Source organism: Centruroides vittatus, unplaced genomic scaffold, assembly GCF_030686945.1.
Source record: "Centruroides vittatus isolate TY-2023 unplaced genomic scaffold, ASM3068694v2 contig_357, whole genome shotgun sequence".
Classification (NCBI taxonomy): Eukaryota; Metazoa; Arthropoda; class Arachnida; order Scorpiones; family Buthidae; genus Centruroides; species Centruroides vittatus.
In genome coordinates this window covers 4,015,848-4,032,143 of record NW_027122180.1, presented here as the reverse complement: position 1 = coordinate 4,032,143, position 16,296 = coordinate 4,015,848, and the positions used below count along the sequence as shown (strand labels likewise).

Below are 16,296 nucleotides of genomic sequence, written 5' to 3'. Positions count from 1 at the left end.
TCAAAATCTTGACTAAATTGGACCTTCTGCTCTTAATAACCCACTGAGTGCATCTGAAAATCAATATAAACACATACGTTGAATGATAACAATATTTTAAAGAAGGAATGTTGATATAAATGAAAACAATGTAATTGCTTATTAATTTACTTACACTTGTTTGTTTTTAGGGAATCTGTAAAGCGATTCTCTATCACTTTGTATCTTATAATTAAAGCAGCCATATATAGTGCAAATAACCCCCTCTTCCGGCCATTCTAATTATTGTGAGATATAAAAATATTCAAAACTTTATATTAATACCCAAAAACGTCTCCTTATACATGCGGTACAAATGGAGTGAAGTGTAGTTATCTCCTTGAACCACTAGATGGCAGGCAGAAGCTTGTCGCCAGTTTTCAGCAGAAGTTTCCACTATTGTCGTAATAAACTATTTGCTTAAAATACCAAAACTCCAGAAGTAACATGTGATATTAGTGCTAGAACTAACGTTTTCGGAGTTCTTACGCTTCTATCTTCAGGTCTGCAGTCATTCGAATGTAGAACAAATTTTTTTATCGGATGTATGATGATGTTTGTATTGGACGTTTTTTAAAAAGACGAACTTCGCACTGTTTAAAATTTAGCACTTACATGTTACTATTAACCGAACATAACTATTGTTACCGTTAGTGCTAATGACATGTTTGCAGTGTGATACAATAGTAACATACAAATGTTAAATTTTAACACACATAATTTTAAAAACTGTAACCAACCTGTATTAATTTTCTAAACTGGTATTTTGATGTTAAAACCAGTCTTTAAATTAAATAAGAAAATTTAATGACTATCATATTTACCTAAAACTTTTGATATATAATATCAAAAGTTTTAGATAAATATTGTTTACATAAAAGTGTATGAAATTATAATAGTTTAATGGTTCTAATCTATTTTAAGCATGATTTTCAATTTTTAGAATTGTATGTTATTTTGTCAAGAAAACAAGACAGTTTTAATCTGAGGATACCATTTCAAATTAAATTTTAAGTATATGAACATGAAGTTTTAGAATGGAATATTGGAACATACAATTGAACAAAGATACCATAATTTTAATCTAATAACATTCATCAAACAGTGTTTACAGTGATGCAGCACTCCCTTATACCAAAGCATTCAGCTTTATTACCTTAAAATAAAAATATAATAATGTATGACATTATCTTGTACAAACAAAAAAAAATAAAATAAAAACTATTTCTTGGAAATGCATGTTTAAGGCATAAAATCATTATATTTTCTTTCTATTCCTCCTTTTGAAATTATATGAAGTATAAATCATACTGCAATTGTATAATTTATAATCAATCTATCAGTTCAAAATGATCGATTATCCATTTTCCATTGTACCTTTAACAATTTTAAAAGACTAATGAAAAAAGAATGATATAAAATATTGGATAAGTAAGGCAATTCTAAAGTATTGAGTAACATTTTTCAAAAAATGACGGGGAGCATTAGTACCCTATCATTCTTTGGTACTCTCTCAAATCTACCTTCAATCATATCATATATTCTCAGTCATGGATAAGCCACTAACACACATGATGTCATATTAAAAATTATATTTTCATATTATCAGTCTACAAATACAATGAAACCTCCATTAATGGACACTCCTGAATTGCAGACACCTCTACTTAATGGACATTTTTACAATCCCCAGACCCTTCAAATAGGACATCTATTTTATTTACCTCTAAATAGCAGGCATACTAAATAATGGATGCCATTGTCCATAACTAACCTTACAAAAATACAATGTCTGGCTTTCAATATTCTCTATGGATCAGCAAGTATCAATCCATAAGAGAGATAGAGCAATAATTCACTCAATAAAAATTAGTTATGAAATTCTGTAATATACATAAACATACACAAAACAAATAGCATATATAATAATACCATTTTTTTTATTGGTGCCTATTGATTTAAACATTCCAATAAAAACCAACAGAATACTAATAAAAATTGTTATTGATTTCTCTTTGCCTGAAGGGCCCACCAATAGCCAAGTGGTTCCATTCCCTGAACACTGGGAGTTTGGTCGTGGGTTCACACCTCTTCTGGATGGGTTGGCCACGTGGAGTTTTCCGGGTTTTCTTCACATATGTAGTGCATGAATAAGGGCCAGTTACCGTTAAAAAGACCTTCTGGAAAGCATCCCTTTAGGCAGATCTCCGAAGTGTTGCATTGCCATAATTTAATAAAACAAACTCTCTTCCTGAAAATGATGAAATTACTTCATCAAAAATACTAGTAAAAATATTATTTTAATTTTATATATTCTTTTGTGTATTTTCTTTTAGTTATATTGGAAAAATTAACAGCAAAATGTAGTTGTTTTATTTTAGTTGTAAAATTTGGTTTGTAGGACATTTTTCACTGCAGTTTTTCTATATTCTTCTATCTTATCAAGTTTGCAGTCCATAGTTATATATTATAAAAGCAAGGGAAATAACTTAGGATGCTTTCCTGATGCAAGCTGTTGATTTATAAACTATTTATATTTACCATGATTTACCATTTTAGTTTTTACATAATTTTTACACTTTCTAGGAAAGTCTAGAAATAAAAAGCCAGAATAATGTTTTTAAATCACTGTTGCAGTATTAAATATCCATTTATATTTACTTACTCCATTGTATGTTAGAAAATTTATATGTGAAATAGTTTTTTTTTAGTAGAAAACAATGAAATTTTCAATTTAGATTTCTTGAAGAAATTCTTAATTGTTGTTAAATTCATAATTCTTAGTTGATGAAATTCTTTCTGAATCTATAATGATACTTGATTTCTGTTTAATGATATTTACTCATTAAAAATTATTTGAATATAAGAAAAAATTATGTTATATTTTCTTGAATAGAGTACTTGATGTATAAGAAATGACAAAAGAAAACTATACTTAGTTGGATTTTTTCATATTTTTTACTAATAGATGATTAGATTCTTAAATATACTTTTAAAAAACAATTTAAATCATTATTTTTCAAAATTTTTGCTAGAAATTCATTTTAAATTGAATCTTGTTTGAACAATTTTGAAGAATTGCTTATACAGTGGTATCAAAATCTTGAGAGAGTAGTAAATAGTTTTTCAAAATATATTTGAAGTGAGAAAATCAAATTTAAAATTTCTAAACAGAATTGATATTGTTCAATGTTAGTAATAGCTAGTTTTTAAACTAAATAATTGGTTAAAAGTCTATATAATTGATAAAAAATAAAATTAACATATATTACTTATAATGATTACAACTGTGAAAGAAGATTCACTGGCATTTTTTGTTGTCTGGTTATAATTAACATTTTAACAGAATTCAAGAATCCTAATTATTTCTGTTAACATGACAAAAGATTAAAAAATATGACAGGCTGAATAATTTGTTTTATACATTAAGTAATATAATGTAGATATGTTAATTTCTTTAACATTTTAAATAGATTTGGTCGACCTGGAGTAGATTGTCATGTGCAGCACTTGTTAGATACTGCTGTTATTCAAATTAACTTCCTTGTCAATGAGGTAAGTTATAATAAAAATTAAGTTAAATTTATAATTTTTTGATGAAATTTAGAACAGTAGTTGAAATTATTTAAAATAAAATTATATTAGAATGTTTCAAATCATTATTTTTGTGATAATACATGGTGATCAAAAAGTTATGTATGTGTGATAGGAATCAGTTTTATTTTGTAAGATTAATATATGAAAATATTGACGCAAGAGGTAATAAAGAGAAGTTCATAATCTGATTTTTAAGAAAAGCAAAGTCAGATCATGTTATTACAACATGTTTGAAATGGCCTCCTTATTTATAAACTATGTGCTTGTTTATATCTGTAGCCAGGCTGTTGAGAACTAATATGGGCCTGGAGTAGAGCAGATTCCTTTGGCCTATTAGCAGGTCCCTTTTGCAATATATATATATATGTATATACAGGGTGGGCCAGCGAAAACGAAACGGCAGAGTGTTCGTGTTCGTCCAAGCAAAGTGCTCGGACAGGTTGATTTTATTCTCGAGGGGACATCGAGAGTAAAATCGACCTGTCGATAAATTTCAGAAATTTCTTTCATAGTTAATATTCAGAATCGCAAAAACTTTATTGCAAGGTGATAAATCGACCTTGCAATAAAGTTTTTGTGATTCTGAATATTAACTAAACAAACATTTTTTTCGAAATAAATGCTTGTTTAGTTAATACAAAATAAATGCATTTATTTCGAAAAAAATGTTTGTTTAGTTAATATTCAAAATCGCAAAAACTTTATTGCAAAAGATGTCCCCTCGAGAGTAAAATCGACCTGTCGGAGCGCTTTGCTTGGACGAACACGAACGCTCTTCCGTTTCGTTTTTGCTGGCCCACCCTGTATATATTTTTTAAATAATGTTCATTTATAGGGGTAAGAACCACTGGGCCTCTAAGTTTTCTCTTCTCTGGGTCTTGGAAAAAGTCTCTAGTTCTCTCTTTTAATGGCCCTGTCTGTAGCTGAGTATTACTGTCATTATTTTGAAAAATTGTTACTTTTTCTTTTACAGCTTTAAAACTGTAATTATTTTCTTTATAATTTGCATACATGAAGTGATTAAAAAAGTTTAAAGGCCTACAGTTTAAGAAACAAAGCATTGTGTAGTGTAACTTCAATTTAAGTAGGTAATAATGACCCAAATTGATGACAATGTACAATTAGCATGAACTGTCACATCAGTCAAAATTGTCCAACTGTGACTCAAAGGATGGACAGGAAAATGGCATATGCATGCACACTAAGCAGTTCAGTCCCTCAAATGGCATAAATTTTGACCAGTGACATATAATGTCTTACCTTTTCTATTAACATTATTGTTTAAATCCTTTCTCTTCATTTTGCTAAAATTTTCTGTTTTTCCATTTGTTCCATGCAATATATATGATGAGACCAATGTATCCATGGTCTCAGTAACCATGGTTTCAGTTATGAGATTTAAAGGTGTCATATAGGAGCCACTTGTAAATTTATCAAAATTCTCTTTGATTTCAAGATTTGTGAGCTTTTACATGCAGAATGCAGACCAAGTAAGTTTATTTAGTTTTGTCTGATTTGTTCAGTCAAACAGTGTTTTTTTTCATTCAACCAACTTTAAATATTTTTATTCAAGTAAGATTTTAAATAACTTCTAAAATATGTTCTAAGCCTAAGAAATAATGTGATATACTAACTATAAGTAAGAAAGTGAAAATTCTTTATATAGTCAAAATAGAAAAAATTACTTGCAGAGATTGCCAAGCTATATGGAAATAACGAATCTTTGATATTTGAAGTAATGAAGAACAAAAATAAAATTCGTGCCAGGTTTTTGTTGTTTCCTATCCACAAAAGTTTGTAGCAGTCTGTGATAAGATGTTACTCAAGGTGGAAAAAGCATTAAATTTGTAGGCAGGAGATATGATTTGAAAAAGAATACCTATTGACAGCTACATGTTACAACAAAAGCCACTGAGCTTATATGGGAACATTCACTTACAAGACAGTACAGAAGAGGAAACTAAGCCATTTATAGCAAGCAAGGGATGTCATAAATAGTCAAAAATAGGTGTAATCTAAAAAATATAAAAATTACTGAAGAAGCTGTGTCTGCTGATGAGATGCTGCTGCTGTGTTTCCAGCAGAATTAAAAAAAACATTGAGGAAAAAGGCTATCATCAAAAGTAAATTTTTAATTATGAGAAGACACATTTTTTGAAAAAGATGCTTGAGAAGACCTATATACAAAAGTGTGAAACAGGCACCACAGGCTTTAAAACATGCAAGGATAGATTAACACTGGTATTATGTGGAAACAGGGCTGGACATATGATAAAACTGGTGTTGTTTATTGAGCAAAGAATCCTTGTGCTCTTAAAAACAGAAAATATCTGCCTGTTTTCTGGCAGTGCAATTCCAAGGCATGGTCACAGCTGTGTGACTGATGTGACATCATTTTAAAGAGGGGATTTGAAAAATGTGACATGTTACAAGACATGTTAAAATGAACCAAAAATAGCATGATTTCATTTATGGATAGTTCCTTAGGCATTTTACACCTTCACTAGTTGCAAGCTTTCCTCTATCACTAAGGTTGCACATTTGTATAATCCAAAGTGCATCACAGTTATCATTACTAAAGATATTGATAGTGTTCTACAGAGACTTGATTTCAGCTGATAATTTTCAAAAAGTTTCAAATCATCCATGTACGAAATACAGAATAGCTTTGTTGATGTTTGTGAAGTCTGATAGCCTTGCCCAGATTTCTTCAAATTTATTGACTGTGGAATCATTGCTATAAAGAATGACAAAAGTGAAAGTGAATCTCCCTTGAAATATTCTTCTGGATATGTTAACTGGCTTACTTCTCCATCATTTATTGTCAGTTATCTTTTCTAAACTTTTATTGTGTTCTTGACCAATTTATTGAGGATCTTACTAATTCCAGTCATTTCCAAGCAGTGAAGTATCAAACTGCATGACAATGAATCAACAGCTTTTCTGTAATCTATCCATCCTATATGGAAATTTGTTTCTTCTTGCTTGCAATTTTTGAGTATCATCTTGTCCATGACAACAAACTGACCTCTCATGTTTCCAGCATTGACAGTGGTGTAAAAGAAAATGCAAATGTTTTTGGTCACATTCATGGGCCAATGTCAGGCTTCTATAGACGACTTTCTTTATTTTAGCTGAACTTTTGGAATTTGAAACATTTAAAAAAAAGTTCTGGATCCAAAACCTTTTAAATCAAACAAGCAATTATTTATTGTGGCATTGTCACAATGTCGGGCTGCAATTTTTAATCCTATTTTTAATGTATTTAATTTAAAATATGTGTTCTCCACCTCAAATTAATAGTGGCTTGTCCCCCATACATCAAACTTTTCTTTTAACAATAGAGTTGTGCCAGTCATTTATCTAACACCTTTCAGGAAAAAATTTTTGAATTGAAATAACAACTGGTTTACATTGAAATTTTCATATATAGTTCATCATGGCCTCCTGCCCCTAAGCTTTCCATATCTGGTCTCGTCTTTCATCTATCTGACTCCATTCTTGAGATTAAGGAAAGACAGGTGGATAGACTGACGGATGACAATGGAAATTTATAGGTCTATAATTTATTCAAATTGCAACCCAACAATCTATTTTTTCTTATTATTATGTCATCAACCAATGTCACTTGATAATACTTCTGATAAAGATCAACAAAATAGTAGAGATGATGACAATACTTTGTAAAAAGAAAACACCCTCATTTAATTAAAATTAATATTAATGCATAATACAGTACTTTTAACTGTAATTTTTAGTTAATTATTGATTGGAAATAAGTTATTGATCACGTTAATAAACATATTTCTCTTATTAACAAAAAAGAATAGTATACTTTTACTAACTTCTGTAATCCTATGTTTTGTATTAGTCTTCATTTTGTATAGCACAGATTTGCATAATGTGGCACTTTTTCGAAATTTAACTTCTGTCTTATATGAGGGATATCTGTATGTTATGAACTAAGTGATTAATATAGACATTATGAATAATGACACACAACATTGGTATTTGTAATAAATTTTACATTTTTTATTGTAATTTATCACATTGACTAGTCAATATGAATACTTCTATTGTCTGTCAGGCAAAGTGATGATGATGATGATGATACTTTGAGCATTATCATCTCACAAAATATTAAATTTTTTTTTCACCATGTATCAAAATGGCATTCCGAATGTTTCCTTTAAGTTGATTTTTATGATGAAATTATATAATTTTGTTAATAACACTTTTTCTTAACATTTGTTTAATTAAAACAGTTAGTAGAAAATTTTTTAAAAGTATTATGTAAGCGAAATTTTCACAAGTTATTTTGTTGAGTGCTATGTTCAAAGTAACTGCCAAAGTAAACTTGATTTAATAATAATTCTATTTATTATATAATGTATGTTGATTAATAAAGAGTTTAATATATTAAATATACCTTTATTAATATTAATCATATAATACAAGCAAGTTTTTTGTAAACAAAATTTGAAATAATTCACAACAATAAATAATTCTTAATGAAAAAAATGGAGTTTTTTAAAAATCAAATTGTTCAAAGGGAATGTAGCTTCATGCATAATGTCTAGTCAATTTAATAAATTATCAATATTTATTGGCCTGTGTGACCATTTTAGTCTTTATTTATAATGGCCAGACATTATGATTGATGATTCATTTGACCCATAACATACCGTATTTTACAGACTATAAGACGCACCTTAATTTTTAAGCAATTTTTTAAAAAAATACCTATAAGACGCTATGGACTATAAGATGCGTCTGAATTTTGGAGACAATTTTTCGAAGAAAATAGTGCATCTTATAGTTCGTAAAATACGGTATACCTCAATATTTAGTATTTAGTCAGGTAATTTTTATTTGATTTGATGGGAGTTTTTTTTTGAAAGGGGTACAAGTCCAATTATTTTTTATTTATTAAGATATTATTTAAGATTTTGCATTTCAATTGATTTAAAAATATTGTTAAATGCTAATATTTTTATTTTATTCATTAATTAATAATTTGGTGTTATATATATGTTATGGACAAAGTGATTAATATGGGCATTATGAATAATGACCAACAAAATCGGGCATTGTAATAAATTTCAATAATTTATCAAATTGACCGGTCATTATGAATACTGCTATCACCTAGTTGGGCAAAGTGATGATAATAAGTTGAGGAGTGATCATACGACATACACTAGCCAATTGGCACTCAGTTGTGCGTGTGTATTGTGTTTAGTACCGAATTTGGCGGCAGTCATGACTGTTTGTGCTCTTGACAGATTCCTCCCGAAGGGGAGCCGCCGGCAGGCCGCCGATTGTTTAATGTTACTAGTTATTGATACGTGTGTTCAAGAACTACCATGAATAAATAACTAGTGGCGTTAAACAATCGGTGGTTCTCCTCCGGGAGAAATTTGTCGCGATCACAAACAGTCGCAACCACCGCCAAGAAGGTGCACATAAGTAAAATTTTGCCATTTAATTAATATAGTTAATAGTACTTAGTTTTAAAAGATTACATGTTCTTTTTAAAATACTTTGAAATAATTCACAAAAAATAAATATTTCTAAATGAAATAAGTGGAGGTTTTTTTAATCAAATTTTAAATTCAGTACTAAACACAATACGCACACGCAACTGAGTGCCGATTAGCTAGCGTATGTCGGATGATCATTCCTCAACTTATTATCATCACTTTGTCTGACTAGGTGATAGCAGTATTCATAATGACCGGTCAATTTGATAAATTAATCAATATTACACTGCCCGCCCTTTTTGGTCATTATTCATAATGCCCGGTCATTATGAATAATGCCCAATTAATCACTTTGTCCATAATGTATATACTATTCAAATAATTATAATTTACTTTGAAATAATTAAACTTCAACACTTAGGCATTTCTTCCAATATAAAGGTTAAAAACCAGACTATTGTTGGATTTTTTTTTGTCAACTGATGCAAGAAACTTTTAAATTTATTTATAAATTTAGAAAATTAACTTGTAAATTATTAATCTGATGCTCTTCAAGATTAAACACCATATTTTGGTTAATTTTTCAAATCAATCCATAGAATATTTAATTACCTAGATAGGTAATTAATTTGTTAATGAGCCTTTAATAGTTAAGTAATCTAACAAAATATATATTTGATACTATATTATTTGAGATTTTACAAACTTTAACAGATCTGTAAGGTCTGCAATTGCTAAAGAATCTATGCATGATTTTCCTGTTTTCTCTGTAACAAAATGGAATTTGGTATTATTATTATAAACAAACATCACCTCTAGCCTGATATAATTCAGCATTGGTTGGTGTCTAGCATTATTATAAACCACACTCGTACCCAGCAGAATTAAATAAATAAAAAACTTAAACCAACACCTTAACGTTCGCTGAGAGATTTATTAATGTAACAAACGTTTTCGATCTATTCGATAGATCATCGTCAGGTTAAAAAGAATATTTCTTAAATGGAACACCAATTTCAAAATTTAAAAATATAACCAGTAACATTAATAAAAAAGTAATACATTGTAAAAGATACAACAAGCATAAAATAAAAACGTTTTACTCGTACCCAAATATAATATTATCTATCCTAACCAGAAATAAATCTCTCATTACATTAATAAATCTCTTACATTAATAAATCTCTCAGCAAACATTAAGGTGTTGGTTTAAGTTTTTTATTTGTCTAGCATTATTGTTATTATGTTGGGTTAAGTGAGATATACTCGGTTAACACCAGTGGCTGTGTACTATGCCGGACAAAAGTCAAGGCATAGTAACTAAAACAAAAATTAAAGAAGTGTATCAGTGTGCGTGTCTGTATTCAGGAATTTTCTCACAATATGACATGTATTCAATATAGTGGCCTTCTGTAGTGTGATGTATGTGTTTCTATTCAATTGTAATGTGCCCAGGCCTTTGTGTAGTGTGTGTGGTATGACATCTGTAGAGGAGAGAACAACAGGTACAATAAGCACCCTATCCATCCTCCACAGATGCCTTATTTCCTGGGCGAGTTCTGTGTACTTACTAATTTTTTCAGAGCAAGCGTTTTGTATATTGTGAGTGTTTGGAATGGATATGTCTATAATGTATGTGATTTTATTGTGTTTGCCAATGAGTGTGATGTGTAGTCTGTTATGGTAAATTGTTTTATCTGTGATTATGGCTCTGTCATAGTACATTGTGTGTGTGTTGTTTTCCAATACGTTTGTGGAATGTATTTGTAGTACGGTTCATGGATGTCTAATAATTTGTTTCTTTGCAAGCTCTTGGTGTATTATATTTGCTACTTGATTATGTCTGTGTAAATAATCTGTCTGTGCCAAGAGTTTGCAACCAGAAGTGATGTGTTGTATAGTTTCTGGCATGATATGACATTTTCTGCAAGTGTCATTTGTGAGTATTGTATCTTTGAGTATGTGTAGTTTTTAGTATTTATGACCTGATCCTGTATGGCAATCATGAATCCTTCCGTCTCCCCAGAGAGGCATCCCTGAGCTAACCAGCTGTTTGACGCAGTTTTGTCAACAAAATCTTGGGCGAGGTCTTAAGGAGGCCTGCCATGGAGTGCCTTTTGAGCTCCCGATTGCTTAACAGTGTCTATGCTTTTTATATGTTGTGTCGTGTCCATATGTTGTGAATGTAAATTTAATGGTGTGTTGTTTGAGTCTGCTAGAGTTACTGCTTTATGTAACTGTGATGTTTCTTGTTTTCTGTGGAAAAACTCTTGCAGTGACTGTATTTGTTTGTAGTGAAGGTTAACTATGTCAATCAGGCCACGTCTGCCATCTTTACATGGAAGGGTTAGTCTTTCTATCGCAGATTTAGGATGATGTTGTTTATGCTTAGTAAGTGTTGTTCTTGTTTTTGTTTGGAGTTGGTCGAGATCTGTGTGAGTCTAATGTATAACTCCAAAAGAATATGTGAGTACTGGGATGACATATGTGTTTATTGCTTTAACTATGTTTTGCATTTACTCTGGTCTGAGAAAAGCATTTAACCTATTTTTGTATTTTTAATTAATCTTTGCTTTATTTGTTCATGTTCTATTATTAGTTTGGCCTGTTGGAATCCTAAATACTTGTAGAACTCGCCCTCTTCTATGGATTCAATAATGTCTCCATTTCCAAGTGCAAAATCTTCTTTCTTCGGGATTCCTTTTTCTATGTGAAGTGTTTTGCATTTATCTAGGCCAAATTCTATTTGTATGTCCTTGGTGTATGAATGTGTGGCTTGTAGGAGTTGATAAAGTTGTTTTTGTGTGGATGCATAAAGTTTTATGTCATCCATGTACGAGATGTGACAGTGTAAACTGTGTTGTTTTTTCATGTCTGATATTGTAACCATGTTGCGTGTTGTTTAACATGTTGGATAATGGGTTCAGGGCTAGGCAGAACCAGAGAGGACTCAAGGAATCTCCTTGAAAAATTCCTTGATTAATGAATATTTGGTTTGTTTGTATGGAAGTGTTACTAACCCTGAGATGTAGTGTTGTTCTCCAGTGTTGCATTGTGTTTTGGAAAAATGCAATGAGTGATGGATGTATTTTGTATATGTGTAGAATATGTAGCAGCCAACTGTGTGGAACACTGTCGAATGCTTTTCTGTAGTCTGTATATGCCATGTGTATGTTTCTGTGTTGTTTGTGTGCTTGCCGTAGAATGACTGAGTCTATTAGTAACTGTTCTTTGCATCCCAGTAAGTTGTGAGTTTTTTATACGGCAATCTTTTTGTTGTTCTGTAAGAATGTCATGTTCTTCAACATGTTTTTATATTTTGTTTGTGATACAGCATGTCAATAATTTGTAGAGTTTTGGAAGACATGTAATTGGTCTGTATTGTGTGGGGTCTGTGGTATTGTTTTTAGGTTTCATGTAAGTTATGCCCCGAGTAAGAAATTTTGGCATGTCTTGTGGATTGATGATGATGTGTGTTAGGTGTTTAGCTAGTTCCTGGTGCAGTGATGTAAATTTTTTGTACCAAAAATTGTGAATGTTGTCTACACCAGGTGTCTTCCAATTGTGTGTTCTGTTAACAGCATAGTGGATGTCGTGTACATTTATTTCAGCACAGGGCATAGTTGGTATGTTATGCAAGTTTTTGTTCTCCTCCTCCATCCATCCAGCATCAGCATTGTGTTGTAACAGCACTGGACCAAAGAGAAGACCAGTAAGTTGTGAGTTCTTCTTCTGTTGGTGTGCCACTGTGCTGTATATCAGTGTTTGCTTTGTTATTAATTTGTCTGTAAAAGAGTTTTTCATTGTTTGTAAATAATTTATTTTGTTGTTTTCATAGTGTACATGCTTTATATCATTTGAGTCTACATGCTTTTGTTATGAGTTTTTGTTTTAGTGTGTTGATATATTCTGTAATGTGTGTGTTGTGATGTTTTTAGTGTATTGTGTCAACCTGCCTAATTGTTGTCTAATGTCATTTATTTGTGTTTCTATTCTTCTCTGCCAGGCAGGCTTGTGATAGAACTGTTTTTTTTTTTCTGTATCTCTGTGATTATATTTTCAATCCATGGTGTGTCATTAGTGACACACCATGGACTAATGTATGAATGTCTGAGAGTGTAGAAATTGAATGAACGTAGTGTGGTAGTGTTTTTCCTACTATCTTTGATGTGTTGATTTTTGGTATTCATGGTCGTTGTGTGGGATCTGTGCCTGCATAATTAGTGAGTGTTTCCTGAAATATAAGTGAGAGCGTATTAACTAAATCTTTGTGTGTGTTATCAGTGATGGATGAGGAAGTGTCTGTAGTATCATTAGTGATAGTTGTCGTACGTGTGTTATAATCAATGCTTGTTGCTGGATTATCCTGTCAGGTTACATGATCTTCATTAATGTTAGATGTTTCTGTCTGTCGATGTATTTGATCAGCAACCTGTTGTTTGATAAGTTCAAGTGTTGTTTGTGGAATAAGGTTGTTGTGTATAATTGTTCTTTTTTGTCAATACTTTGTTTGGTGACAGTGAGGTGAGGATATTGTTGTGTGAATCTATGATGTAGTTGTTGTCTGTACGCTGTCATTTTTTTTTATAGTTTTGTGATGGTGTAGTAAGTACAGATGATAAACTTGTTCATTTTTGTTGTCCATTTCATCCATTGGCATGGTTTTCCAGCCTTTGTGGTTTGTGGATGCATTGCCACAGAAACACCAAGGCTAGATTGGTTCCTCACATCTGTTGAGGGCATTGCAGTAGCCATGCTTGGGGCGGTACTGCTTTCATCACCGGTAACCAATGGAGACTGTGGCCTATTTTTAAAATGTGAGCCTCTGCCTAACTCACAAACGTGGACCTTGTTAACTCAGGCGACGTCTGAGCTGGTATCATACTTAGATCTGGTTACTACCATGATAAATATCGCCACTGAATGTGGGTGTGGTCATTCTTTTTCATTTCTCACTTCATTTCTCCTTATAGACCTGGCATGGGTGTCCCTATCAGGAGCTTGTGTTCCAGCCTGCATTGCCCTATGGATCAGTAAAGTTATTGGGCTTTCCTACCAGGACCAGTTGGTGACCATGGGAGAGTTATTATTATTATTATTATTTGATGTGCACAGCTGTATGGTCTTTACCTTGGATTTGGCATTTTCTCATTATATCAAGCTCTTTCCAAGAGCCTAGGATATTAAAGACATCGACATAAAATATAGGCAGTTTCCAGCAAAATTGCCTTTTGTAATTGGTTGATGTTTGATTTTTATCAATGTCAAGAGCTGCCAGATGTTGTCTCAGATCTTTTGGGATTGCACCCAAAGCTCTTGTTGTTATTGGTATTATTTTCACTGGTTTATTCCATAATTGTTGAATTTTAAATTTCTAGATCTCTGTATTTAGTCTTCCTTTCTAATTCTTTGTGTTTGATTCTTGAGTCTCCTGGTATTGCTATATCGACGGTTTGGACTAAATTTTGTTGTTTGTTAACTATTGTAATATCTTGAGTGTTATGAACAAGGTGTGTTGTTAGTTTGTATTCGAAAATTCTAGAACACTGTAGCCTTATTGTTTTTAGTTACTTTTTCAGGTTTATGCTCCCACCAATTTTTGCTGGCTGGTAAATTGAAATTTTTACGTATTTTCCAGTAGATCATTGCTGCAACTTTATTATGTCTTTCTAAGAAATCAGTTTGAGCAATTTTTGGACAGCAGTTAATTCAACAGTTTCATCTGTTTCTTTGCATAATCTACACTTACTGTCTTTTGAGGTTTTATCAATTTTTGTTTTAGATGAACTGATTATTGTATGTAAGAATTGTAGAGTATCATTTCAAGAATATCAATTTCACTGAGATTTTCTAACCTCTCATAGTTTTAAAGTGAAATTGTAAATAGCCTTAAGTGATACAAATGAAAAAATTTTTACCGTACAATCTGTTACAGTGAATTATTTGCAGTAGGTTGCATTGTAATTTTGCATTTAATATATAGTTAAATATTGATTTGAATTTTTTTTAATAATATTATCTTGATTAAATTATTTATATATATGTATGTGTATGTATGTATTACTTGTTAATAAATCTTATAACTTCAACATTATTATTTTTTCATATTATTATATCTATATTTATAAAAATCATTTATTTTGTAGGGAGCACTAATCACTGTTTGTGCAGATGATAGTCTTCATTTCTGGAATCTAAGGCAGAAGCGTCCTGAAATTGTACATTCACTAAAATTCCAGAAAGAAAGGTTATTTCAGATATTTTATAAAATTTAATATACTAAAAAAAAACAATGAAGTGTCAGAATAATAAATTTTGGAAAAGATTTAAAAAGTCAATTAGAGAATGTGGTATTATTATTTAATATAAATTTTAATGAAATAGTATAATCTGAAAATAAAAGCAAATTGTTGAATAAATATAATTTTTATTGAATAAATCAATTCATATTTATTGTTTTGTATCCTAAAGAAAGATATATATATATATATATATATCTACATAAAACATCATTAGAAACTAATTGATTATAAAATATAATTAATTTAATAACCTTAATATCTTCAACTTATAGATTATTCACAGGAAAAAAAAGAATTACATTAAGCAAATTTTTTATCAGAAAATAAGAATATTAATTACCAAAATTTAAAGTTTACACCTTATAGAATGAAAAATAAATTTTAAATGTAAAACAGAACTTACATGAATCCCTTGTTAACTGCAAATTTTTCCAACTACTGTTTTGAAATAATGCAATTTTTAACCAAGAATTGAATTAGTGAAAATTGCAAAAAGTTTGTGTAATAATCATCATTGTCTTTGCTTCTTCCCATGTGTATATGGGATCAGCATTTTCATCTTTAATCTGTCTTCACTTCTGTATCCAGGGCATCTTCTCTCTTCCATCCTCTCTCTTCCATCCTCTCTCTCCTAAATCCTCTGCCACCTTTTCTCTCCATCTCAGCTTCAGTCTTCCCTGCTTCTGCCTCTATCACTTCCAATTTCTCAATTTTCTTTGCAACATAGTCTTTACTTCTTTCTACATGTCCAAAAACTGTCTTAATCTACTTTACTGCATCTTCTTACTTACAGGACCACTTTGACTGTTCTTCTTATGTAATCATTCCTAATTCTTTCTCTTGTCACACCATACATCAGTCTCAACATTTTCTCCACTGTCTCCATTTTTACATGG

The 16,296-nt window shown here is 30.8% G+C and overlaps 1 protein-coding gene across 3 annotated transcripts in view; it reads left to right on the top strand.

Annotated features, from left to right (window-relative positions):
- The window catches only part of Tomosyn (syntaxin-binding protein tomosyn), a 371,800-nt gene that overhangs the window by 94,808 nt on the left and 260,696 nt on the right, over positions 1–16,296 (top strand). For all 3 annotated transcript variants that reach the window (XM_067269813.1, XM_067269812.1, XM_067269815.1), the window contains exons 3-4: positions 3,492–3,573; positions 15,245–15,345. In XM_067269813.1, coding sequence (XP_067125914.1) covers positions 3,492–3,573; positions 15,245–15,345 — 183 coding nt within the window. The remainder of the gene's footprint in view (positions 1–3,491; positions 3,574–15,244; positions 15,346–16,296) is intronic.